The 26,833-nt window shown below is 41.3% G+C and overlaps 2 protein-coding genes across 9 annotated transcripts in view; one reads left to right on the top strand and one right to left on the bottom strand.

The window, feature by feature from the left end:
* Fhip1b (FHF complex subunit HOOK interacting protein 1B) overlaps positions 1–16,863 on the bottom strand; it is a 25,590-nt gene extending 8,727 nt beyond the window's left edge. For 5 of the 8 annotated variants that reach the window (XM_048788244.1, XM_048788246.1, XM_048788247.1 and 2 more), the window contains exons 1-6: positions 16,664–16,863; positions 6,949–7,277; positions 6,184–6,822; positions 5,639–5,797; positions 5,394–5,480; positions 5,011–5,178 (exon numbers count right to left, since the gene is read on the bottom strand). In XM_048788244.1, coding sequence (XP_048644201.1) covers positions 5,011–5,178; positions 5,394–5,480; positions 5,639–5,797; positions 6,184–6,822; positions 6,949–7,086 — 1,191 coding nt within the window. In that variant the 5' untranslated portion in view covers positions 7,087–7,277; positions 16,664–16,863. Of the gene's footprint in view, positions 1–5,010; positions 5,179–5,393; positions 5,481–5,638; positions 5,798–6,183; positions 6,823–6,948; positions 7,278–14,595; positions 14,694–16,650 lie in introns of all 8 variants that reach the window. The other 3 variants (XM_048788245.1, XM_048788243.1, XM_048788242.1) reach the window with 3 other exon arrangements.
* Positions 16,864–16,904: 41 nt separating this feature from the next.
* Cnga4 (cyclic nucleotide gated channel subunit alpha 4) lies at positions 16,905–25,717 on the top strand. The gene is made up of 7 exons (XM_015477559.2): positions 16,905–17,029; positions 21,167–21,353; positions 21,479–21,580; positions 21,778–21,884; positions 22,142–22,787; positions 23,523–23,872; positions 24,723–25,717. Exons 2-7 carry the CDS (start codon positions 21,292–21,294, stop codon positions 25,181–25,183), a joined length of 1,728 nt encoding a protein of 575 aa, XP_015333045.1. The 5' UTR covers positions 16,905–17,029; positions 21,167–21,291; the 3' UTR covers positions 25,184–25,717.
* The last annotated feature ends 1,116 nt before the right edge of the window (positions 25,718–26,833 follow it).

Genomic DNA, 26,833 nt, shown 5'->3' on the forward strand with positions numbered 1-26,833 from the left:
ACTAAAAAAAAAAAAAAAAAAAAAAAAAGCCACCACATAATAGGAAAAAGATGAGATAGCAGTTTACATTTTGGACAGCGTGGATAATCGGGAGGCTTATCCTAAATGACTAATTTGACAAGCAATAAAAAATTAAGACTCACTGGAAAGCAGTTCCTCAAAAATGTCCACATCTGAACCTGTAAATATTCTGAACCTATAAATATTTTTAGCTTACACAGCAGAAGGAAATTTGTAGATGTGATTGAAATTATGAAATTTGAGATGGGGAGATTACCCCACATAATGTAGGTGTGTCCGATCAAACCACAGGGGAGAAAAAAAGCAGGGAATCTTCCAGCTGGGTCAAAAAGAAAAGTGAAACAGCACTGCTTGGTCTGAAGATGGAAGAAGGAGATCAAGAGCTGAAACACTGGTAGGCTTTGCAAGCTGAGAATGGTCTTCAGTGGACAGTCAGCAGGAAAACACAGATCTGTCTCAAAACAAGGTAATTAATTCTGCCAACAATCCAAACATGTCCTCCAGAACTATAAAATAATTTTTATTTGTTTTAAGCCACTGAGTTTGTGGTAATTTTTTAAAACAGCAATAGGAAACTAACTCAGATAATTAGGCACATTGACTGACTTTAAGGCACAAAAGACAGGCTATATAAGTTACAAAGTCAGTTCAACAACATCAAGCTTGAAAGAACAAGATAGTGAAAAGGAGAGCACCTATATTTTTAACATGGGCATCTTGTAATCACACAAGAGTTTTGATCTCAAGAACAAGGAACACAAAGAAGAAATACCCTAAGAACACAAAAGGCTTAAGATCAAAGATCAAATGGGAGACTAACAGAAATAACTACCATGGATTAAAGACAATAACAAATAATTGAAGAAGTTAGGATAAGATATCACAAAAAGAAAATGGACAGATCCCAACACAGGGAGAGAAAAAGAACCTGAAGAAGAAAATCAATTGTCTCTAAACATAAACAGGGCATTACATGAGGCCAAACAGAATATGACCATGACTTAACTATGGCATAATGAGAAATAAACCTCTTTGTTATCTTTGTAAAAGTGAACTTTTGACATCTATTCCCTATTGGTTTCCATCAATAAATGTTAAACCAAAGCACATATTGTAATTACTTTTTGGAGCATTTTTAAAATGTACATGCCCTACAGAATTAATATTGTTAAAACGGCCGCATTACCAAAAGCAATATACAGATTCTATGCAACCCTCATCAAAATATCAATGACATTCTTAGCAGAACTAGAAAAAACAGTCCAAAAATCAATTCTCAAAGCAATTCTAAGCCAAAAACGCAATGTTAGCAGCATCACAATACTTGACTTCAAATTACACTAGAGAGCCTCAGTAACAAAAACTGCATGGGACTGGCATAAAAAAAGACACATAGACGAATGGTACAGAATTGAAAAAAAAAAAGAGAGAGATAATCCATACAGATATTGTTATCTGACCATTGACAAAGTTTCCGAAAACGTAAACTGAAGAAAAGGTAGCCTTTATATACAATGATACTGGGGAAACTGGTCATCTATATGTAGATGAATGAGACTAGATTCTTATCTCTCGCCCTGCATAAAAGTCAACACAAAAATGTATCAAAGACTTAAGAATTAGACCAGAAACTAGGCAAAACCTAGAAGAAAACATAGGATCAACTCTCCAACATACAAGCAAAGCAATAATTTTCTCACTAGGACCCCAAAAGCTCAGGAAGTTAATGTCAAGAGTTAATAAATGGGATGGCATCAAATTAAAAAGCTTCTGCACCAAGCCTATAATCCCAGTAGCTCAGGAGGCTGAGACGGGAAGATCACCTAGCCTCAACAACAGTAAGGCACTAAGCAACTCAGTGAGACCCTATCTCTAAATAAAATACAAAATAGGGCTGAGGATGTGGTTCAGTGGTTGGGTGCCTCTTAGTTCAATCCCTGGTTCAAAAAAAAAAAAAAAACAGAAAAAAAAGTTTCTGCATAGCAAACAAAACAATTACAAATATGAAGAGAGAAAATTTTTGCTAGCTGCTCTTCCAACAGAAAATTAAAATTTAGAATACATAAAGAACTCAAAAAACCTAACACCAAAACAAGCCTAAATAACCCAATTAATAAATTGGACAAATAATAAATGGGCAAATAAACCAAACTTCTCAAAAGAAGAAATACAAACATCCAACAGATATATGAAAAAATGTTTAACACTGTTAGAGAAATGAAAATCAAAACTAAACTGAGATTTCATTTCATTCCAGGCAAAATGGCAGTCATCAAGAATATAAACAATAAAGATATGCGTGGTGGCGCACACCTATAATCATAGCAGCTTCAGAGGCTGAGGCAGGAAGATCTAAAGTTCAAAGCTAGCCTCAGAAATTTAGCAAGGCCCTAAGCAACTCAGTGACAGCCTGTCTCTAAATAAAATATAAAAAGGGCTGGGGATGTGGCTCAGTAGTTGAGCACCCCTAGGTTCAATCCCCAGTAACAAACAACAACAACAACAAAAAAAGAGATTATAAACAATAATATCCTGCTACTTTGCTGAATTCATTTATGAGTTCTAGAGGTCTTCTGTGGAGTTTTTTGAGTCTTCTAAAAAATGCTGGAGAAAATGTGGAGAAAAAGGAACACAGTCAAACTGCTGGTGGGATTATAAATTAGTACAACCACTACGAAAATCAATATGAAGGTTCCTCAATAGACAAGGAATGAAACCACATATTATACAGTTATACCACTCCTCAGTATTTATCCTGAAGAATTAAAGTCAACATACAATAGTGACACATGCATACCCATATTTATAACAGCACAATTCACACACAAAAAGTCAAATTATGAAAAAAGCCTAGATGACCACTAATGGATAAAGAATGGAGTATTACTTATCTATAAACCATGAAATTATGTCATTTGAAGGAAAATGGAAGGAACTTGAGAACATTATGTTAAGCAAAATAAGCCAAACTGAGAAAGGCAAGGGTCATATATTTTCTATCATATGTGGAAGCTAGAGAGGAAAAGGAAAAGAAAGGAGAGGGATCTCATAAAAATCAAAGGGAAACCAAAAGAGTAGAGAAAGGTAAAGGACTGGAGGAAGGAGGAGGGGACAGAAAGGGAATGGAGAATGATACTGGCCAAGTTATATTATTATATTCTGTGCATGTACAAATATGTAACAACAAATTCTACCATTCTGTACAACTATAACACAACAATAAAAAATATTTGGAGGAAAAAATATACATACATATACATACAAACATACACACTATAAGACTATACAATGCAAGAGTTCTGAGATAGAGTTTAGAATCTGTGATTACTGTTGTCATCCTCAAAGCTCCCCAGATGATCCTGAATTGTATATCTGGTTCAGAAAAACTGTTCTAATCAGAGCCAGTATGTAATATTTCTTACATACACTAACTTACCTATTTAAAAACTACACCTGTATAAAACATAGCTATCCAGGAATCTCAGTGATCTGAAACCATACTACCAGGTACCTTAATTTAAGAACAGTTTTCTAGAAGTCTTAATGCTTGAAAAAAATTCTATTTTAAGCACAAGCATTCAGGAAACTTTAACTATTTTTAATGAAAAAAGGAAGCAAAGATGGTCCCAGAACCAAAATAGAGGTCACAAAGTCCTTTAATATGGACTAATTATGGCTAAACTAATACTTTATTCCCGTAGAAAGACATTAAGTCATTATTACTTGGGAACTATTTACTCCCATTTCATGTACATTTCTACTTATTAAAATCCTTCTTACCTGGGTCTACAAAGGCCTTGCATGATCTGAATTTTACCTAACTCTAAACTTTCATCTCATTCCCATCTCATACGCCTCCAGTCATGCTGGTCTTTCATTTCCTAAAGTATGATAAGCTCTTACCCTATCTGATATCCTTTGCATGCTGATCCCTTGCCTAGACTATTCCTTCATTGATATTTAACAGGCTAACTCCTCACAACTTTATGTCCAGTTCAATGTCACCTCCTCAGAGCAGTCTTCTTGACCACCCTATTATTTTCTAAGTAACCTGTTTGTTACTTAGAAAATAACTTTATGTCCAGTTCAATGTCACCTCCTCAGAGCAGTCTTCTTGACCACCCTATTATTTTCTAAGTAACCTGTTTGTTTGTTTTTTCATAACATTTACCACACTTTTGAATTATTTTATTATTATGTTTTCTTCTCTATATTTCCCATAAAATAATCTACAGGAAGTCATCAATGTCTATTATTATAGCACAGCAAATGGTATGGCACACAATGAACATTCAATAAAAATATGTAGGAGGGCCAGGTGTGGTGGTGCATGCCTGTAATTCCAGCAGCTTGGGAGGCTAAAGCAGGAGAATTGAGAGTTCAAAACCAGACTCAGCAAAAGCAAGGTGCTAAGCAACCCAGTGAGACCCTGTCTCTAAATCAAATACAAAACAGGGCTGGGGATGTGGCTCAGTGGCAGAGTGCCCCTGAGTTTAATCCCTGGTACCACTCCCCACCAAAAAATGTAGATGGAAAGAATGCAGGTATATGAACAAATGCATGTCCCAAGTAACATTCCAATGAAGTAAATCTAACGGGGAGAGAAGGTAAGCTTACTGTAACAGCTGGATTATCTATCAATGTAGACACAAACCCAAAGTGATCTCAAGTTACCCACAACAGACTACAAAGCTATAAATACCTTAACAGAACCTTAGAGCAATGTTATAAACACTGAAGAATGGCAAAACCTATAGCCATAATGAGCAGCCAAAGTCATCCAGAAAAGGTAACTGTTCTAGATTCATGTATAATAAAAACAAGGAAATGATTAAATTCTGTACCCGAAATGATTAAAAGTTTAATCCCTAATTTTGAAATGATTGTTCGACACAAAATCCAAAGAAAAGTAAGAACACCCTCTGAGAACAAAGGTCAGAGAGAGATGGCTCACCCAGGTTAAGCCAAGAACAGTGGTAAAGGCCATACCCGGGAGTTGCTGCCAATACGGGCAACGAGGGTGTCAAGGATGGTGTGGGTGTCATGCCGGTGTAACAACAGGAATCGCAGGAAGGTACGGAGCAAGGCAGGTTCTGAGATACTCCGGAGGAAAAGTTCCAGATAGGCGGTACTGGCGATCATCTCCTCCACAGAGGTCTGGACAAAGGGAATGGAAAATTTGGAAACTCAGGGCTTCCCTGCACATATACTAACTCATTGATATATTTAGAACTCAGTTACTTCTGGTTCTAAGAAAGAACCAGAAGCAGAGAGGGGAAAAAAAGGAGGAATACCCTGCCCACTGCCTCCCACATTGAGGTTACCACCCTGTAGTTTAGACCCTAATATTTCTTGCCACCAATGACTCTCACCTTGTGCAGGGCAGGGCCCATGACAGGCACCAGGAACCCATTATGGATATAATCAACCAGCTGCTTCTGCACCAGAGGGTGAGCCACCTATAGTGTTGTAAGAAAAAAGAAAGGGTATTATGACATCACTGGAAGGGAGTAGGATGGTATAATACAGAATAGCAGAACTCCAGGGAATGTACCCTTCCCACCCTATCTTCCCAGGATGACCATGGGCCACAACTCCTAGGAAACCCCAGTCCTACCTGAATGACTGCATTGCAGAACTCTAGGGAACTCATGAATAGTGCAAGGGCTGGCACTCCTAACCAGTCTTCCCGTCGCAAGCAGTGCCAATCATCCCCTGGAACCTCAATCTTTCGGGGCAGTGAGGAGTACAGGGCACTTAGCCCTGTGGCCAGCACCTAGGGGAGGTTACCAAAGGCTCAGGCAATATAAAGATTGGGATTTAGTCCAAAATTTCCCTAGGAATAGAGGTAAGAACTATTACCAAAGCACATTATTTAGCCACCCAATGTGCCAGGACCTCACCTGGAACACTGGTTCATAAAGAACCTTAGTATTTGCCCTAACCACCTAGGTCCATGCTTCATCACCATTCCAACTCTGTTTGGGGGGGCAGATGTGCTTTCAAATCTGAGGACCTTCCTGGAGGAAAAGGCCTTTCCACACTTCCTGGTAGGAAGGTACTGTCCAATGATCACATGTCATACCAAATCCCCTATCCTAGGCAATCTATACAATGTCCATATGCCGTACCCCACCCCACCCCATCCTAGGGGGTTCTAACCGGGCAGAAGTAAGAGTGATCCGCGATGTAGCGCCCCACAGTAGGGCTCCCAGCTGACAAAGCCATGAGCAGAAGTAGGGCATCACGGGCCTGCTGCCCCAGAGTGCCCTCTCGATGGACGAAAGGGACAAGGCGAGAAAAGAGTAGAAGACGTGGGGCAGCTCCTGGCTCAGGAGGTGGCTGCAGGAAGAATTCAAGCAATGCAGGCTCCCGGGCCACACACACACACAGCTGGCTGAGAAGTAGCACCAAGCCTTCATCCAGTGCTGGGCTACTAGGCACAGGGCGGCCACAGGCATCCAGTAGGGTGAGCAGAGCCTCACGAACTGGACCATGCCGCAATAGGGGCTGACGAGCTTCGCTCACCAACATCTCAAATAGTTTCAATTGCTCAGCCCGCCGTTCCTCGACCCCATCCCCAAGCTCATCCCACTGCAGCTGCCATGTCAACACACGGGTCAGCAGATCCTCATGTAGAGCAAACTCAAGAAGGGGCCCAGGGCAGGTAGGGGCCGAAGGGACAGCACGATCCTCTGCCAAAAGTGTTAACATTTGGTAAGTATGGTTGCGCACAGCACTGAGATCATCTGCGCCTCCAGCAGCTGCCCGAGGGCCTTGCCGCTCCAGGATTCGCACCACCTGGGGAAAAAGAAGACAGAAGGCATCAAAGATGATAAAGTAACTAAATGGAATGGTTGAAAACAGTGAACACAAAATTAGGACAACTCAGGAGGCCACTAGATACTTTGGCATATAGTTTCTTACCTGGGACCAGTGATTCTTGAAGACCATGAGGCAAGTCTCAGGGTCAGCCATGACTGGAGTCTGCAGACTGGCCCCTTGAGGTACTCGGTGCCCAGGACCCCTGGAGGCCAGTCTGCTCAGCCAGTTCATCCTCTCCATGAGGAAGGCTGGACAGAGCCAGCAGCCAGAGGACTACACTCCAAGGATTTGCCAGCTGGAGGCTTTCTCCACTTCTGTCTCCAGTGTGCTTCATCCGGTCTGTATGAGCCAGTAGCTGGCCATGGAGCCAGAGATTACACCAGATTGAAGTAGTAAGCTCAGAGGTCACTGCCCAGTTCAGAGTAACAAATCTAATTCAAAGAGAGAGAATGAAAAGTATAAACAGAAGCTTATCTCTCTCTACTCCCCAGGCAGAAGCACTCAGAATCACCACTTCACTGAAAACTCCACATACATACATATATATACACACATGCATACACACAGCCAGCACCTAAAACTTACTCAGAACTTGTGATTTTTACTATCAAATTTGTTATTTCCCAAGCCTTTTTCTTCTCTATATATGATACCAACATTCACCCATATGATTAGGCCAAAAGCCTGGCCACATCCTAGTTTCTCTTCCTTCTAAGACCAATTCATTAGTAAAAGGACTCACAGCTTCCAATCTGGTCTCCATGCTTCCATTCTTGCCATCCAAAATTCATTCTCCACATAGCAACCAGAGTAATATTTTTAAAACCTAAATTACATACATCTCTCCTCTGATGAATACCCTTCAATGATTTTCTAACACACTGGTAAAAATGCAAATTCCTTACACCTTGGTCTATAGGAGCCTGTATAATCTAATCTGCACAACCTCCTATCATTCTCTTCTTCTCTCATACTTTAGTTACACAGGCCTTCTTGAGTACTTTCTGTTCCCTGCCTAGAATGTTCTCCTGCTCTTCATATTACTTTTATTATTCAATTCTTTTTCAAACATCATCTCAGAGGCCTTGCTTAACAATTCTATCCACATGGCTCATCTTCCCAACTTCACTTTATAGCTTCCTAATCCTATTCCCTCTTCTCCAGTTTCCATATCTAAAATTATTTATTTGCTTGTCTATCTTCCCCACTTAAAAACAAAAAAACTCTTTGAAGGTAGGGCTTATCTGCCTTTTTTTTTTTTATGATTATTGTCTTTTCCCCAGTGCCTAGCGCAGTATCAAGTATTTTTGTTCAATGTATGAATGCTTAAGTGAATGAATGAATGAATGAATGAATGAATAAGAAATACCAAACTGCCTAATGGCCCGAGTTATGGTCCAGTGATCACTTCCACCATTCTCTTGTCAGTTGGTAAGCATAAAAACTTTGTAGAAAGTGTGGTTCAGTTATTTTCCTCTTTATACTCAAAAAGGGCTCTGAAAGAATCTAGAAAAATAGAAACAAGCTCCCCATTTTTCCCTACAGTTATATTAACCAACACCTCTTTCATACAGATACTCTCTCACAATCACCAGATCTCAACTAAGGAAGGCAGCAACTATACTGAACGAACCTTTCTGTAAGACAGATGACAGTATCATAAAGGCAAGGGCCAGCAGACAGGAATTACTCATTAATTAATTCAATATACATCCACACTGATATATTAATAGGCACTGTGTTAAGTAAGCACTGGAAATACATATAGATAAGAACAGCTGTGGGGCATAAACATAAACTGCAACAAAATTATAAATAGAAATACTTATAAGTGTCAGGGGCATGAAGGAAAGCAACTAATTCTACCTTGAGTGCTGTAAGAAGCAAAGCATATCTTAGTCCTTAATAATGAATACTGGTTACATAGAGAACAAAGGGAAAAGTTTTCTTCATATTCAAAATAGTATAAATAAAAATACAGCACTGTGAAAGAGCGTGACAGATTTGAAGAACAGCTGCAAGTTCACTGTGTCTTAATCACAAACTATTCAGAGCAGAGAGGCACAATATTGAGTTGAAGGGTAAATATGGGTAAAGGTATAAACATCACTGAACATCATTCTAAGGAATTTGGGCTTTATCTATTGACACCCTGGAAACAAAGGAGATTTTTAAACAAGAAAAATGACAAGATCAGACTGGCCTTTTTAAAAATATGTGAGATAGCCTGGCACACGCCTATCATCCTAACAACTCAGCAAGACCCTGTCTCAAAATAAAAAGGTCTGGGTATGTAGCTCCGTGGTGGAATGGCCCTGGTTCAATCCTCAATACTAAAAAATATGAAATAAAATAATAAAAAAATAATGAGATAGCAGTATAAGATAAAAAGACAGATGGCAAAAGGCAATTTATTAGAAGCTGTAATAGTTTCTTTTTTAAAAAAGGGCTGGAGGTGTAACTCAGTGGCAAAGTACTTGCCTAGCATACTCAAGGCCCTGCCCTAAATTCAATCCCCAGTACAGGAAAAAAAAACAAAAGTCAAGAACTAAGGTGTTAAAAGTAATAAAGAAAAAGCTAAATCTGAGGTCACCTGTATCTTATCATGTTCCTATGAAATACTGAAATTATTCAAACCTATAATGTGTCTACAAATGAATTATTTATACTATAATGTATCTATTCTTCCAACAAGGAGTCATATCATTAAACCTCCTCTATAATCCCTGCCAAATAGTGCCTGGCATTAGAAAATGCTTGTGGAACTGAAGGTAACTTCATGATAATTATAATAGCTAAAAATATTGAATACTTACTACATGCCAGATTCCATTCTAAGTACTACATGAAGTAGCTCATTTAAACCTAATAAAAACTCTCTATGTACTACTATACCCATGTTGTATGTAAGGAATTAAAGCCCAGAAAGGTTAAACAAATTGCCCAAAGTTAGCCAGTTAGTAAGTGGCAGGATTTGGATGAAAATTCAGGTAATTTCCCTCTTGATTAAAATTAATCACAAAGTAAAAGCAACAAAACCTGACAAATGAATGGAGAATAAGGGATTATCAGTAAAAATAATAATAATAAAGATGATGATGATGATGATGTTATTAATAGACTAAGAAATATATCAAGGGGATTTGTGTTTTAGAAAAGAGGATGAGTACAGTTTTTGAACATGGTAAGTTTTAAGACACTTGCCAGAATGTTAATGATAACCAGAAGCAAGTAGAAAAATCATACTTGAGCTCAAGAGTGAAATTAAAACTAGAAATACAATTCAAGAGTTACCAGCATATAGGTAATAGATGAAGCTATGAAAGCAGATTGAGTTATCCAAGGAGATCATCAGGAGCTAAGGGTGAAATCAGGAAAACTAGAATATAGGAAAGCTAAGAGGAGCCTTTGAAGAAAAACACTGTGGAGGCTATCAGAAATGGAGAAATTCAAGAAATAATTATCTAGAAATCAAGGAAAGGATATTTCAAGAACTGGAAATTGTCCATACTGTATAATTTCATAGAAAAAAAAATAAGTAGAATGAAATTTGAAAATGGGTCAATAGTTTTATTAGTCAAGTTTTTTTATAAACTTAGGAAAGTAAGTGCTTAAAGGATGAATAGGAGTCAAAAAAGTATTAAGGTGCGCTTTCAGGAAATTCAGTGATATAGGAAAGGAGGAAAACAGGGCAAAGCTTAAAGAAACTGGGGTGGAAAGGGAAGTCAAGAGAGTTTTCATGTTTTAATTTTGGATAGGGAGCTTCCAAGGTGTTCCTAAAAGAAAAAAGAAGCCTGGGGCTAGGAATGTAGCTCTGTGGTATAGAAATTGCCTAGCATGTATACTGGGTTTGATTCCCAGTACTACAAAAACATAAAAGAGAAGTCTGAAAAAAGTGGGAGGTTACAGATAAATAAGATACAGATAATGGACAAAAAAATAAAGCATAGGATTAGCATGAGAAAGAGGTATAATACTCTTTCTGAGAAAGAAAATAGTAATAAAAGATGGGTGCCTTCAAGTAAATATGAAAACAAAGATGGAAGTTTACATTTACCACCTCCATTTCTCCAACCTACCCTCCTTTTCTCTTTTGTCCAGGAAAGTGAGAGTAAAAGAGGAGTGAGGAGATGGAAGAGCCAGAGAATGAAGGCTCAGTCTTTCATATATGGTTTCCTGTAATCCATAGAACATAGTCATCACACAGACTAGTAGCTAAGAGTAGCAAGGATTCATTGAAAACAGTACTTACATATATTCCAAAGTACCTACTTTCCAAGGAGGCATGGACTAAGGAAGAGAATTTCAACAGTTAAATAAATGGTAAGAACTTGCCCCCTATTACCAGCCCTTTTGATTGTTTTCAGCCCCAGGATACTGTATCATCCCTTGTTGGTCTCTTTAAACCTTGCCCATACCTTTGTAAATATAGACCCTTTATTAAACTCTTCTCAAAACTAGCTTGGGCCATCTGTCACCTACAAGAGGAGCATGACTGATGTAAGAATATCACTGTTTACAGAATGCTTTCTTCATTACATTTCATTTGAGACTGAAAACAAATAGAAACCCTATCATCACACAAGAATAACAAAAAGTAAACTCAGAAAGTCAAGGGTTATATGATCTCTTTCATATGTGGAAGCTTTAGAAAAGAAAAAAAGAAAAGAATGGTGGTGCATGAAAATTGAAGAGAAATCAGTATAGTAAAGGACCAGGGGGAGGGAAGAGAGGAAATATTGGGGAATGATATTGGCCATATTATATTGATATATCATGTATATCTACAGATATGTAACAACAAATCCCACCATCATGTATAATTATAATTCACCAATAAAAATATGGGGGAAAAAATAACACAAAGTAATAGGTAAAGCTTGAGCTCTGTAGTCCCTCAAACAAAGTTATGAACCTCAGTCAATCATTTTCCAGTTTCCTTAAATAAATCATTTCCCACATCTGAGACTCAGTTTCCTCATCAATAAATTCCTGGTGAAATAAGTATTACTAGCTTTAAGAATTAAATAACTTATGTAGCACTTCAGACATAATGCAAGTACTCTGTATATTACATGTTTATTTCCTCCTCCTCTTCTGATCTTGTTTAACCAAGGAGCCCACAACTCTGGGAGGAGAGATCTAATCTGCTCTGATGTGTCCATACTCACCACCTCCCACTCATACTCCAGTAAGCTGAAGAAGAGCCAACTATCCAATCTCAGCAAAATAAGATTTTAATGTGTCCAAATCTAAAAAACTGCCTTCAGCAGTTCTGGAACTCAATTCCAAAGACTAACAAAATGCTCCTAACTTTAACATACATACTTGGGATGTCCATTACTGCTCCATTTCTTAGCCATAAAAGAATACTGCTCACAAACCCAAGGAAGTCTGGTCTCCAGGACCTTTCTTTACAGCCTCCCCCACCCCTGTCTAGAGATTGCAAAGAGAAGAACCACACTGGAATCAGCATCTCAGAATCCAAAATCCAATATTTAATCTAGGTCCTGTTCATATATTGAAAAAATGTAAAAGGCCATAGGTTGATATTCTCAGCACAGTTCAGAACAAGACAAAGTGGCAGAATTACCACCCTCTTATCATTCTTTTCCTCCCGTAGCAAAGTCCAAAACAAGGGTAGACTCCCCTCTTTCCAGATTTACCTTCAGGCTCACTCACACAGTAAAAAGGGGAAGAAGATGCTGATCTCTCAAGACTTCCAAATGGCCATGGTGAGGCCCTCACCTTGGGTCCAAAATACAACTTTATAGGTACATACAGCAAGAGTGTCAATCAGTCTCAGAACAGCAGACCCAGGGGAGGAAGTGGCTCAGCTTTACCTAAGAACCTTTGCCCTGGGAGAGGCAAACAGGAGAGAGCTGGGGGCAGGGATACATCTGCAGTATCTACATCAGGCAGGAAGAAACCAAAAAGACCTTCCAAGAACATATCAGTAAAGTCCTAAGGTTTACCGCTCCCTACAATGGTTCTTCACAGACAAGAAGACTGATTACCAATATAAGAAGCATGAATGGGCTTTTATCCTAAATACTGAAAGTAGAAAGACCAGATTAAACCTCAAAAGAATAAAAAGGGCAAGGGGTGGGGGGAACCACCCAGTAGGAGCCTACCTCTAGAGCTCAGCTCATACATACCTCCCAGCTTTTCCATCCCTCAGACAGAGTGTCAGGATATGGTCCAAACTCACACCTCCCCTCTCCCCAATACCATCTCTACTTCTTACAAGGATCTTTTCATAGGACTTCAGCAGAGCCTTATAATCAGGAAGCGCACCTCTATCACATAGTGATTCCCATTACAACACCAAATCCTCACCTCACACATGGTTATCTCTACTTCTGTTAACTGACATTGACAAAGATGTCAAAGAGGAGGTGAAACCAATCCTAAAAGAATAAGAAAAGTTCACTGGATAGAAAAGAAAAGGCATTCTGAGTAGAAGCAGCAGCTACTGCAAAGATTTCAAGGCTCAAAACAGTAATGTGTTCATTAGAGAACTATGAACAATTCTATTCAAGCTAGAATACAAAGTAGGGAATGGCAGAAGATGAGGCTGAAGAGGTAAAATAAGGCCAAATGAGGCCATGTTAAAAAATTTGGAAGTTGTCCTAAAGGACACAGCCAATGAGTTCTGTGATCAAATTTGCATTTTTAGAAAGACCATTCTAGGGATGAACTAGAAAAGAGCAAGTTTTAAGGCAATACACCCCCCAAAAAAAAATCATAAGAGAGATGAACAGGACCTAAACCAAGGCTTTAATAATGAAGCCATGGTAATGGAAATAAATAGAAAAAAGATAACAGAGAAGAAAACGTATTAAGATTTTAGTGACTGAATTCAGGGGATAAAGGAGCAGAAAGAATGAAGGATAATGATGAAGTCCTTGTCTAAAGTGAGACAGGTTACAAAAGCACATTTTCAGGATATAAATATAAGTTCTGTTTTAGACATGTTAATTTTGAGATACCTGTAGAGATAAATAGATCACTGGATATGTATGTTTGGAACACAGTGAGAGACAGACTAGACAGAGAAGTAATCACCTCATTATGGTATATTTTTATATTTCACATTCTCTAAACTGAAACTATTTTTTCATGTGCCTGCAAACTCCATGAGATTTCATAGGACATTACTTATTTTGTTATCCCATAAAATGGAAGCAACAGGAGAACAGTCAATATGCTCAAGAAGTATTTGCTGAGTGCATAAATGAATGAATATGTAAAGGAATTAGTTTTTTGTTCCAGCACTTAGCAGAGTGCCTGGCACATAGCAGATATGAAATAAACAGCTACATACAACACCCCCAAACATGTTCCTATGTCTACATCATCATCCTCATCTGTTTCATCTTCTCGAACATAAATCTTTTATATTTAACAAACTACTATTTCAATGAAGAGTTCAGTATAGCATACAATAAGCTTACCATCTTAGTTAAGAATCTGGACAGTTCCTAAGAATCCTCTAATATGCAACTTTGCTTATCCTATCATTATCTTGATGTTATCCAAGTGCTATGCATACCTGTTACCATGTCATTGACAAAGTATTAAACAAAACCCTCAACTCTGTGCCCTCAAAGCCCCTTTAATCTCTCTTTTGGAAACAGAACAATTACGAATCTTTAAAAAAAAAAAAAAAAAACTTTGTCAGTCTTAGATTCTCTGTCCCAAATCACTTTTATTCTATTTACAAATCTTTCCCCAAGTCACACTCACTCTGAAACCAAGTTCTGAGTCCAGTTTTGCCACTTTATCCATATGTGACTTCTAGCTTCTGAATGTGATTCTTCATTTATAAGAATTATTTCCTTTGCCTACAACACAAGGTATCAATGTAAATCTAGTAAAATTTGAAATTTCTGTGTAAAGCATGACATTTTTACTTCATAGCAAATGATTACTATGAAAGTATGAATGCTCTTCAAATGTCAGAAGCTAAACAGAATCACTGTTTAATATGTTATATGCTTCCTCAACATTAACAATAGCCACCATCACACTGTAAATTTCAGAATTTTGTTAACCAGTAGAAACAAATTTTTTAAAAATACAGTTGTTACTTTTTATTTTGGAAAATAGGATCTTTTTAAAAAAAACTCACCGTCTACTGTCACCATTATTTCATGGGTGAAAAAGCACTTTAACACCAAAGGAAGAAAAATTATAATGTTAGAATAAATTTATCTTAATGAAAAACTCACTATGCTCTCTTTCTCTCCTTTCATCTCATACAGCTGAAAACTATCATGGACTGAGCCCTTGGCCCAGGGTTTAGGAACACTACTCTAAACCCTGTATTACCCATGCAGATCCTATAGGGTCCTGGCTGTCTGGGCAGGCTGCCAAGGGTTCCACCAGTATGGAGTCCTATTGGCCTCCAGAGAAAAGTAATGAAAATATACTATAGTTAGAAGAGCTGGTTCTAAAGCCAAGACTCTGGAACAGAATGGGGACTGATGCTGCTCCTAATTCTCAGGGAATGATCTAGATAGGACAATTTTGTTTTAGACTAGAGAGATATCAAGACATCTTCAGCTCATGGCAGATCATTAGCAGAGAGGAAATTTCAGTATTCTGAAAGTGTCGATTATCACTGAATGACAAACAAACTTTCTAAAATTTTCATGTGTCTGTGTTGGTGAAAAGAAGGGAACTTGCAAAATACTAATAAAGTGATGTCAATTAAAGAATGTGGCAGGAGGAATTAATTGCAAAGGAATAAGAAAGCTTCTGGGGATGGTAAAAATATTTAGTATCTTCAAAATGATGGTTTTGTAAAAATGTATGTTTGTCAAAACTAATCACATGTACCTTTTAAATATGAGTTGTTGTACATAAATTTACCTCAATGAAGTAATTTTTAATTTAATTCCAAGAAAAGGAGAGAAAGACCATCCTATTTGGGAGTCTAAATATAGTCATATGTGATATGTGACTTCCATGAAAGTAGAATTAGCAACTGAAGGTGGTCATTCCAATATAGATGACAATGATATGTAAAGAGTAACAGTGGAGTAAGGTTGCTCAGAAGCAGGCAGAGAGGGGGGAAAAAAACTTCATAAGAGTCCACCTTGTCTGCAGTCCAAATGAAGAACTTGAGGGAAATGGGGCTCCAATGATTACGCTGTTGGTGACAGAACTTCAAAAATCACTTTCATTATCATAGTTACTATTGCCCATGACGCCTTTTTTCCCCCTCCAAACCCATGGGAGCATGGGACACAAGTGCACAACACTTCCACCCAAGCTGTCCTACTCAATCCCAAACTACTGTTTTCACTGGACAGGACGGTCCATCCAAGGAGGCCACAGAACCAACCACCTCACACCCATATCCACGTCTCATCACCTTCATTCCCTCCTCCCTTGCCCTGCCTTCAGCTCCCTCGTCAATTCACTGCCATCCCCAAGGGTCCCGCCTTCGCCCTTTACTCTCCCACTCCTTGCACAAGCCTTAGCCACTCACTCTGGTCCCAGGACTGTCCCTCCCCCTTGCCCTCAGGAGACCCAGCCTCTTAGTAAATCGTTTTCATGAGTTCCTTCAACTTGTCCCTTCATAAAACTTCCCCTCCTCTCACATAACCAGCCTCTTACTCGTCCATTGATCCCTAGTTTCTCACCCTGCTACCCTGCCTTCCCACTCATTAGCCCCTCACCACCTGCCAACCCCTCGCCCTGTCCCCTCACAACCAACAGTCACCAAATTCGGTGCCACCATTCCCCAGTCCCTCATTCCCTCATGCGACTCTCTGGGCCCTCCGGTCTGCGTATACTCTTCACTCACACAACGCCGACTCCGGCCAGGCCCTGTCGTCGCGGCGGTACTAGGTGAGTTCAGGCCGCCGCCATCGTTCCTCAGGCGCACTAGCCGCGCCCCGCCCCGCGCCACACGCATCCCGCGCCCCCGCGCACCACACGTAACCGCCCAGCGACGCACAACTGGGCAATGGCGTGCCAGCTCATTGGCTGGGCCTGGCCAAAAACAGAGCGTTGACTCTTGTTTCCTGGCAACGGTCGAACGCAGGGGCGGGGAGGCAGACGACGTTCCGAGGAAGGAGTGCCGCTTCTCTTCCAGGTCCCGCCCCTTCGCACTGTAAACCCCGCCCCTCAGAAGGACTCCAGCATATCATAGGGGCAGACCTCTGGAGAGGTGCAGGACGGGGGCGGAGCCTGGGAAGGAAAGGTCGAACCCGAGGGCAGAAGGCAGGACCTAAGGAGTGACAGGACTTTTAGAGGCAGGGAAAAGACCAGCAAGGCGGGATTTAGGAGTGGGCTGGGCTGGAAAAGACTAGGGCCAAGGAGCGTAGCCACGGATACTGGGAGGTGCTTAGAGTGAACAAGTGGGCGTGGAAGGGCGTGACTAGTCCTAAAGGTTAGGCCTGGGGGAGGAGTCAGTAGGTGGGCGGGACCTGTGAAAAGCGGACCCCTGGAGAATGCTGAATGCAAAGGAACTAGATCATTTTACCACCTCTGCCAGTCACCCACAACACCTGTGCATTGTGTTGCTCGGTGACCCTTTGGGTGTTGTTTCAGTCAGCCAAGGAACATGAAATAAGTGCCTACATGTCAAGCTGGATTCCAGATCCATTAGAATAGATCTCTGCCCTCCAGGACCTCAGACCCTTAACTAGACACAAACTATCGCAAAGTAGTGCGAAAAGTGCTATATTCGAAGAAACATCTGGGACAGCACTTATCATGATGATTTGGGCATGCAGAGGATGGGCGGAAGGAAGGGTGAAAGGGCTTAAGGAAGACTTCCAGTAGGAGATACTGAGCTGAGTCTTGGGAAACAAGAAAAACTTAGAGAAGCTGAAGTTTCAAATCAGGACTGTAGTTCAAAACATTGTGCCAATGTTAATTATCTGGTTTTGATCATTTTTCTAGATTTCTGTAAGATGATGACATTAGGGGAATGTGGATAAGGAGTTTACAACGTTCTGTATTATTTTTGCATCTTTTCTAAAACTCTGAAATTAGTCCAAAACTAAAGGTCTTTCAAAAGAAAAGAAAAAGAAGAAGAAATGGAAGTTTCAGCCAAAAGGACCAGCATATACCCAGGCAAGGCAGAATAGAGAAGTGGAAGGTGTTCTGAACAATCAGTACAGTGTGTCCAGAGCCTAGGCAACATGCAGAGGAAAGGTTAAATGAGGTTAAAGACAGGAATAAATGTGAGGTACAGGAGAGTTTTACAGGCCCTGTGGAAATTTTGATTTTTATCCTTGGGACAATAGAGAATTAAACACAGTTTTATGTATGGTCAGATTGATAGTAAGGGAATCTTTGTAAAAGGTCAGTCAAGACCTAATAAGGCCCAAAGTAGTGTGATAAGATTGCAGAGTAGTGGATATGTGGACATTAGAAAAGCTTGATGAGAGGGCTGGGGTTGTGGATCAGTGGTAGAGTGCTTGCTCCCACATGTGAGGCATTGGTTCTGGTCCTCAGCACCACATAAAAAAACAAATAAAATTAAAGTATTGTGTTCCATCTACAACTAAAAAGATTTTTTAAAAAGACAAGTTGATGATTAGGTTCATCTGAAAGGAAAGAAGAAGGATTAAATACTGATAGCTTATATAAATTCAAAACTAGGTAAAACTTAGCTAAGGTATAAAAAGTCAGGGTAATAAATAGCCTTGGAAAAGTATTGATTAGAAGTGGACAAACTATGACTCCTGAGATTAGTGATGTTCTGTTTCTTGATCTAAGTGCTAGTTACGTGGTTGTGTTCACATTGTGAAAACTTATCAAGCTATATCCTTAGGAAATGTGCACTTTTCTATATGTTTATTTGTTGTGGCTATTATGCTGGGAAATGAACCACCCAAAACTTAGTGTCATAAAACAGTAGCCATTTTATTATGCTTACAGAAACTGAGAATTCTAATAAAACATGGCAGGAATGGCTTGTATCTGCTCCATGCTGTCTGTAGCCTCATCTAGAAGTCCAAATGCCTGAAGCTGACTTGAGGCTGGTAGCTGGAATTATCTAGAGTTTTTATCAGTCACATGTGTAATGCCTGGGCTGGGACAATTCAAAGGCTGAACTCAACTGGCACTATCAAGCACAGCTTCTTACAATGTGATAATTGGGTTCCAAGAGAGATATTTCTGAGAGGAAGCTACCAAACAAGTATTTCAAAAGATCCAGAAAGCAGCCACGTGACTTTTTATTATCTAACCTCAGAAGTCACACCCCATACTCTTGCTATACTCCCTCAGTTGAAATAATCTCCAGAGAGCATTGTGAAAGAATTTGTGGCCATTTTTCAACTGCCCTTGTACAATGTATTACAATAATAATAATAAATAATTGTTCTAGGTCTTTGGCTTAAAGGACAAAGAGATAGGGATTATAGGGAAAAGAGTAAATGGGCAAAGATAATGAACACAGTTATAGATCTAGTAGTTTGAAAGTGACTATGATATATCCAAGTGAGGACATTCAGTAAGTAGTTAATTATATAAATAACTGAAGCTTAGGAAGAATTTTTGTTTATTTTTTGTTTTGTTTGTTTTGTTTTGTTGCACTGGGATGCTTTAACCCAAGGGTGCTTTATCATTGAGTTACATCTTTTGTTTTTCTTTTTTTTAAGATAGGGTCTTGCCATCAGTTATGGTGGTGCACACCAGTAATCCCAGCAGTTCGGGAAGCTGAGGCAGGAGAATCTCAAGTTCAAAGCCAGCCTCAACAACTTAGCAAGGCCCTAAGCAATTCAGTGAGACCCTGTCTCTAAATAAAATACAAAAAAAAAAAAAAAAAGGCTACAGATGTGGCTCAATTTTTAAACGCCCCTTTCTTCAATAATAATAATAATAATAGTATTATTAGTATTATTATAAGATTGGGTCTTGCCAAGTTGCTAAGGATGGCTTCAAACTTGCAACCCTCCTGCCTCAGCCTCCCAAGTTGCTGGATTATAGGCATGGGCCACCATGCCTGGCACAGGGAAAATTCTTGAGAGTCATTAGATGTCAAAGGAAATTCTGTGGGAAATTCTAAGATCCACCTGAAATGGTAAAGCAAGTAGAAAGAGAAGAAGGCCTAGAACAGTGTCCTAAAAAAACACCAATTTAGAAGAAATGGGCAGAGAAGCTTGTGAAATAGACTAAGGAGAAGTAAACAGAAAACCAAGAAATTATTCTATTACAGAAGCTATGGGGAGAAGGGATTTCAAAATATAAATGAAGGAAAAAAACACAAATCTGACCCTGGTCACCCATTGCCTTTGGGTAAAATTCAAGCTTTGTAACATGTCTGATAAAACTCCCTGAGCTGCCTCTTTACTCGGTCTCTTCTCTCACCATTATCCCCACAGGTCCTCTTTAAAAAATAAAAAAATAAAAACACTAGATTGGTATTCTCCTAGTCACAATGATTTTGATGTTTCTATGTCTTTGCATACTTTATGTACTCTGCTTTGGTGCTCTTCACCCTCCCAGCTCTATATCTAACTCCTGTTCATCCTACAGATCCCAACTCAATTAGGAACTTTCTTATGTACAATAACAGCTTTCTGTGTAGCCACTTAACTTTCTAGAGGACAGAGAGTATGTCCCATTCATTTTTTTATCCCCAATACTTAACACAATATTGGCCTGACACATAACAGGAGTTCTGATCATGACTTGTTGACTGAGAAAGATGATAGTACTGAAAGGGACATCGGGTTCAGGGAGAATTAATAGGGTTGTTATTTTGGTATGGGAGAAATTTAAGCATGTTCACAGAAAGAGAAATGTTGGAAGCTAGTGGCATTAGGCACTGGAGATAATAGGAAAGGAACAGGGGAAAGAGTCCCATAAGATGGCCCCCATCACATCATCCAGCAGGAAGGAGCTTAAGTAGATGTGGCAGTAGGAAAGGGTACAGATAAGAAAAGCAGAGCTCACAACTGATGTGAGAGGCATCTCTTTGTCTCTGGAGATTAGTATAGCACCTGACACAGAGGAGTCACTCAGCAAATAGTTGTTAAATAAGTAAATAATGAGACCCAAGCAGAGAATTTTAACAAGGTAAAATAGTGTATGAACCTACAATAAAAAACCCAGGTCTCCTGATCTAGAGAGTCCCTATGTAGCTCAACCTGGGGTTAAGACAAAGGAGAAAGAAATAAGGTATAGGATTCTTTCTGAGGCACACACACCCATTTTCTCCAGGGACCTCATTAAAGGTGTTTAGCTGGGAAGGTGTAAGCCTAAGCCCTGGGAGACAGGGCAGGTCGCTGGAGCTACACTGCCTCCACCCTTCAGTAACTGTTAGCCCTGATTGTGTTGCTAAGAGCAGAAGTCACAGCTAGAGCTCAAGGACAGCCTCTTCCACACAGTCAGGCAATAGCCCCCTCCTCCACAAGCCACCTACAGGCAGAGAGGCCCTGGATATTGCACAAGCCAGCACCAGGCTACAGAACCATGAGCCAAGACAGCAAAGTGAAGACTACAGAATCCAGCCCACCTGCCCCATCCAAAACCAGGTGAGGAGTTCTGGTCCTTTGTGTCAGATCTATCCACCTCACTCCAAATGAACCTCATTCCTCTTCGTAGCAACTATCAAATGTCTGCTGAACACATGAGGCAGGATCTCTCCTTTTGCCCACAGGAAGAAGCTGCCTGTCTTGGATCCATCTGGGGATTACTACTACTGGTGGTTGAACACAATGGTCTTCCCAGTAATGTATAACCTCATCATCATCGTGTGCAGGTTTGGCAGGGGCGCTAAAACAGAGGCCTTAAGTAGGGATGAAGTAGAGCGGTGGGCATTTGGGCGGGGCCTAAAGGAGGGGCAGCACCCATTGTAGGGCCCAAGGCAGAATAGTATTTAGGGGCCCCGGCTTGAACCGCCTTACTCAGCTTGGCCTTTAAGCCAATCCTCTCTCCTCCCTTCGCACCACCTCTCAGAGCCTGCTTTCCTGACTTGCAACATGGTTATCTATTGGCCTGGTTCGTGCTGGACTACACGAGTGACCTGCTCTACCTTCTAGACATCATAGTGCGCTTCCACACGGGTCAGTGAGCCCCTAGAACTGACCCTTGGTTTCATGTTCCCTTCCCAAAGAAAGCCCCTCATAGCAGAAAGAACAGGGTCCCCTCAGTGGTAGCACTTTCACATGTGTCTCTCTGTGTTTGACAATATCTCCTTGCTCACTCCAGAAAACCTGAAGAGGGTGATGCTCACCTCCACCCTGTCCCTGTGTTTGTATCCCTGGCCTGCCCACCCTCACCTGCTGTTGATCTCAGTGCATCCCTCTCTTCCCTCCCCTAGGCTTCTTAGAACAGGGTATCCTGGTGGTTGACAAGGGTAGAATCGCGAGTCGCTATGTCCGCACCTGGAGCTTCCTGTTGGACCTGGCTTCACTCATCCCCACTGATGCTGTCTACGTGCAACTGGGCCCACACATACCCACGCTGAGGCTCAACCGCTTTCTTCGTGTGCCTCGCCTTTTCGAGGCCTTCGACCGCACAGAGACCCGCACAGCTTACCCAAACGCCTTTCGCATCGCCAAGTTGATGCTTTACATTTTTGTCGTCATCCATTGGAACAGCTGTTTATACTTTGCACTATCCCGGTACCTGGGCTTCGGGCGTGACGCATGGGTGTACCCAGACCCAGCGCGGCCTGGTTTTGAACGTTTGCGGCGCCAGTACCTTTACAGCTTTTACTTCTCCACACTGATCCTGACAACCGTGGGTGATACACCACTGCCTGCCCGGGAGGAGGAGTACCTCTTCATGGTGGGCGATTTCCTACTGGCCGTCATGGGTTTCGCCACCATCATGGGTAGCATGAGCTCTGTAATCTACAACATGAACACCGCAGATGCGGCTTTCTACCCAGATCACGCCCTGGTGAAGAAGTACATGAAGCTGCACCATGTCAACCGGCGGCTGGAGCGGCGAGTTATAGATTGGTGAGAATGCCTGGGTTCCACACCAGTAGAGGGAGGAGTGTGCTGGCAGAACAGGGTGGGGGGTGGGGGGCCACTCACTGACTGAGCTGAGAGGGTCTAAATTGGTCATTCATTAGTAAGTCTGCTGGAGGGCTTGGAAAGAAGTGTCCTCCTCAGAGGGAATCTAACCTGGAGAGAGGGTGGGTAAGAGACTGATAGGAAGAGGAATTCATGCAAAAAGAAGGACAACATGGTAACCAGGGAATGGGAGCTGCCCACTGTCTGGTAGGGCTTAAAAGGCTCTAGAAAGAGTGAGTGGAGAAGGGCCATACCACCCTCACCAGCAGAAGACCAACAAGATGATTGACTGTATCATGGTAAGTCATACTGTGTTCTAAACAAAAATAAGTGCCACAAAATTGGTGAGTCAGAGAGAAGGCTCTCGGAGAAGATGGGAGCTTGGTGACTGAAGTAGCTATCAGTGGAGGAGATACTAAACATTGATCATGTGTGGGATGGAGACTGACAGAAAGTAAACAGTGTGGTACTCATTGTCAAGTAGTGGAGGCATCCGTACCTTGGGTGAGGTCAAAGAGACCAAAACACATCTATAACCAAGAAAGGATATTAGCCAACTACCAGGTTCTTCCATGACCTCTGCAAGACCTGAGTGTGGTTGAGATCTTGGCAGATCTAAGCTCTAATGAAAGGGGTAGAGACAGGCTAGTGAGGAAATGGCACTACCCTTTCTCCCAGGTACCAGCACCTGCAGATCAACAAGAAGATGACCAATGAGGTAGCCATCTTACAGCATTTGCCTGAGCGGCTGCGAGCAGAAGTGGCTGTGTCCGTACACCTGTCTACTCTGAGCCGGGTACAGATCTTCCAGAACTGTGAGGCCAGCTTGCTGGAGGAACTTGTGCTAAAGCTGCAACCGCAGACCTACTCACCAGGCGAATATGTATGCCGCAAGGGGGACATTGGCAGAGAGATGTACATCATCCGCGAGGGTCAACTGGCTGTCGTGGCAGATGATGGTGTCACACAGTATGCTGTGCTTGGTGCAGGGCTCTACTTTGGGGAGATCAGTATCATCAACATCAAAGGTGGGTACCCCAGCATTTTTTCCAGGAACAGAGTTGAGAAAAAGAATGGGATAGCAGAACTCTGTGCTGGAGCAAGATGGTACTTCAGGGCACATTTAGATGAAGGAAACTTCACCCCTTCCTGAGTCTCTACAGGGCTCAGGAGAGAAGCTGGACACTGAGAAGAAACTGAGCCTAGGTCAATTGGCAGGGTGGGTCCTTAGAAGAGAGAGTAAGCATACTTTATGGGTACTGACTGAGGCACCAACAGACCATTGGAAAATGATGGAGGTAATAGTAATAATGAAGTTTATCTCATACTTAATACATCCCCTGCTCTAAGTGTTTATCATGCATCAGTTCAAATTCTCACACAGCTGTATAAGGTAGGAACTGATCTTCTCTCATTTTGAAGATAAAGAAATTGAAGCTTAGAGAAGTTTGGTAATTTGCCCATCTCTCTATTCTTGCTCCTCCTTCTGGTTAGATTGCTCTCCTCCCACTCAATTCCCTATTTCCCCGAATTACCTCCTACCCAGTTCAGGCATTTCTTCCTCCAGGCTTCCTTAAATTCTCTGCCTTACAGCTTGACAAGGGCTCTTTGCCTGTCTTCCCGTAGTACCTAATGCATATGTCTACACTGCACCAACCATACTGTTATATAACTATCCCATTAAATGTCTTTCTCCTCTAGATCATGAATTTTGAGGCATGTCACTGATACCCAACCAGCACAGAGTCTGGTCCCCAGTACATTATTGAATGAAAGAATTAGGCAGAATTGGAGGGGGGAATCCTAGTTCAGGAGTGAAATGGTACCTTCCCACATCCCTGCTAACTATCCTCCCTTCTGTCCACCCACGGGCCACAGGGAACATGTCCGGAAACCGTCGCACAGCCAACATTAAGAGCCTCGGTTATTCAGACCTGTTCTGTCTCAGCAAGGAGGACCTCCGAGAGGTGTTGAGTGAGTATCCACAAGCCCAGGCTGTCATGGAGGAGAAGGGCCGTGAGATCCTGCTGAAACTGAACAAGTTGGATGTAAATGCTGAGGCAGCTGAGATTGCCCTACAGGAGGCCACAGAGTCCCGGCTGAGAAACCTTGATCAACAGCTTGATGATCTACAGACCAAGTTTGCTCGCCTACTGGCTGAGCTGGAATCCAGTGCACTCAAGATTGCTTACCGTATTGAACGGCTGGAGTGGCAGACCAGAGAGTGGCCAATTCCTGAGGACCTGACAGAGGCTGATGATGAAAGCGAGCCTGGGGAAGGAACTTCCAAGGACAGAGGGGGAAGGGCCAGCCAGGAGAGACCCTCAGGACCAGAATGATTCCATCTCTGTCCCCTGGATACCCACCTTCCAAGAATTGTAGGAAAGCCTGCCTGCAAAAACAGCCATCTTATTTGCTAGTTCACAGAGACGGGAGTGAATTGATTTGTAGGTGCCCAGCTAGAGATGTAGGGGTATAACACACATTCATCCCCCAACTCAGCAGCGTATGCGTGCACATGCACGGGCACACACACACACACACACACACACACTGACCCAACATTATATATTCCATAGAATATGCTCTAGAATTCCCATTCTCAGAGCACACAATGCTTTTTCATAAGCATAGATATAAGTTATATCACATCACATAAGCACATTCAGTCATGTAGCCCCTAAACATATGCTGACAGTCATACACCAACAGACACAGAGATACTGCATACAGATGTGTACATTGCTTGTGAAAACATAAAAGTGCACCCAGAGCCTTGGTGTTCCAAGATGTCCTTTGAATGCTCCCCATATGGGTGGTTTGCAAATGTACCCTGCAAATTGCACTTCAATAAAGTATTTGCCTCCTCATAAGCATTTATGGGACTAAAAGTAAAAGGCAAAGCCAGTGGTGGGCCAGGATGAATTCTGTCTGAATTCTGAGTCACAGGGGTGAGGAGCACAGGTGTGTTCAAAAGAATAGAGTACTGAGGTAAAGAAAAGTCATCTTATACATGACATTGCTAACAGGTGTGCACATGCTTTCATAGATATATTCATATCATATGCTGGTCATTGCATTCCACACCATAGTGTATGTCCTCAACTCTGTGAGCTCTAAGGGGTTTGATCTAGTGTAGTGAGCCAGACCATATAACTCTGTTTTTTCCTTCTTCTGGACCAATCCTAGAATCTGGATCCAGGTCTTCCCTGTGTTCAGGGCTGTTTCCAAGGGAGAAATAGTTCCCAGAACCTGTCCCTGGCTATTCCCTATCCAACCAGTTGGTTGGATAGGGAATACCCAGGGACATAGCCTTGGAGCCAGCAGAAATCCAACCCTCCTACATTGCATGGTATTCACAAATATAGGATAGAGAGTAGAGACTAGGTACAGTGGAACATCATAGGGAAAATTAGAGATGAGTGTGTTGGGAGTTTTGGAGTAACTTGGTGTGCTTGGAAGGAGGGCTGCTGGTTTGGGGCTGGAAAGGCATTGAGTCTACAGAGAAGTCTGATATCAGCTCTGAATCACATTCACCCTGGCTCACCACTTCAGCTCCTCCAGGATAGGCCAGGCTTCAGGTTTGAGCTATGCCAAGAGATATATTAAAATGAATCTGGGGCTTGACTTATAGGTATAACTGAGCAGTAAATTTCTACTATCATGAGAGATTATTAGGGTCATTGTACTTCAAATCATTTTAAAATATGCAGGTATTTTGTGATTTTCTTCACAAAATAATAAAATTCATAAGTCTGGCCCTAGGTCTGTCTTGTTCATCTTTGTATTCCCGTGGCCCAAACCATGCCTGGCATATAGGTATATAAATATTTGCAAATCAAAGTGAAGAGAATTGAAGCACATAGAGTCCAAAATTGGAAGAAGGTGTGTGTCAGTTTCTTAGGAGATTTTAATGTTTTTCCATATTTTTATTGGTGCATTATAGTTGAACGTATTGATGGGATTTTTGTTACATATTTGTACATGCA

This window comes from Marmota marmota, unplaced genomic scaffold, assembly GCF_001458135.2.
Source record: "Marmota marmota marmota unplaced genomic scaffold, marMar, whole genome shotgun sequence".
NCBI lineage: Eukaryota > Metazoa > Chordata > Mammalia > Rodentia > Sciuridae > Marmota > Marmota marmota.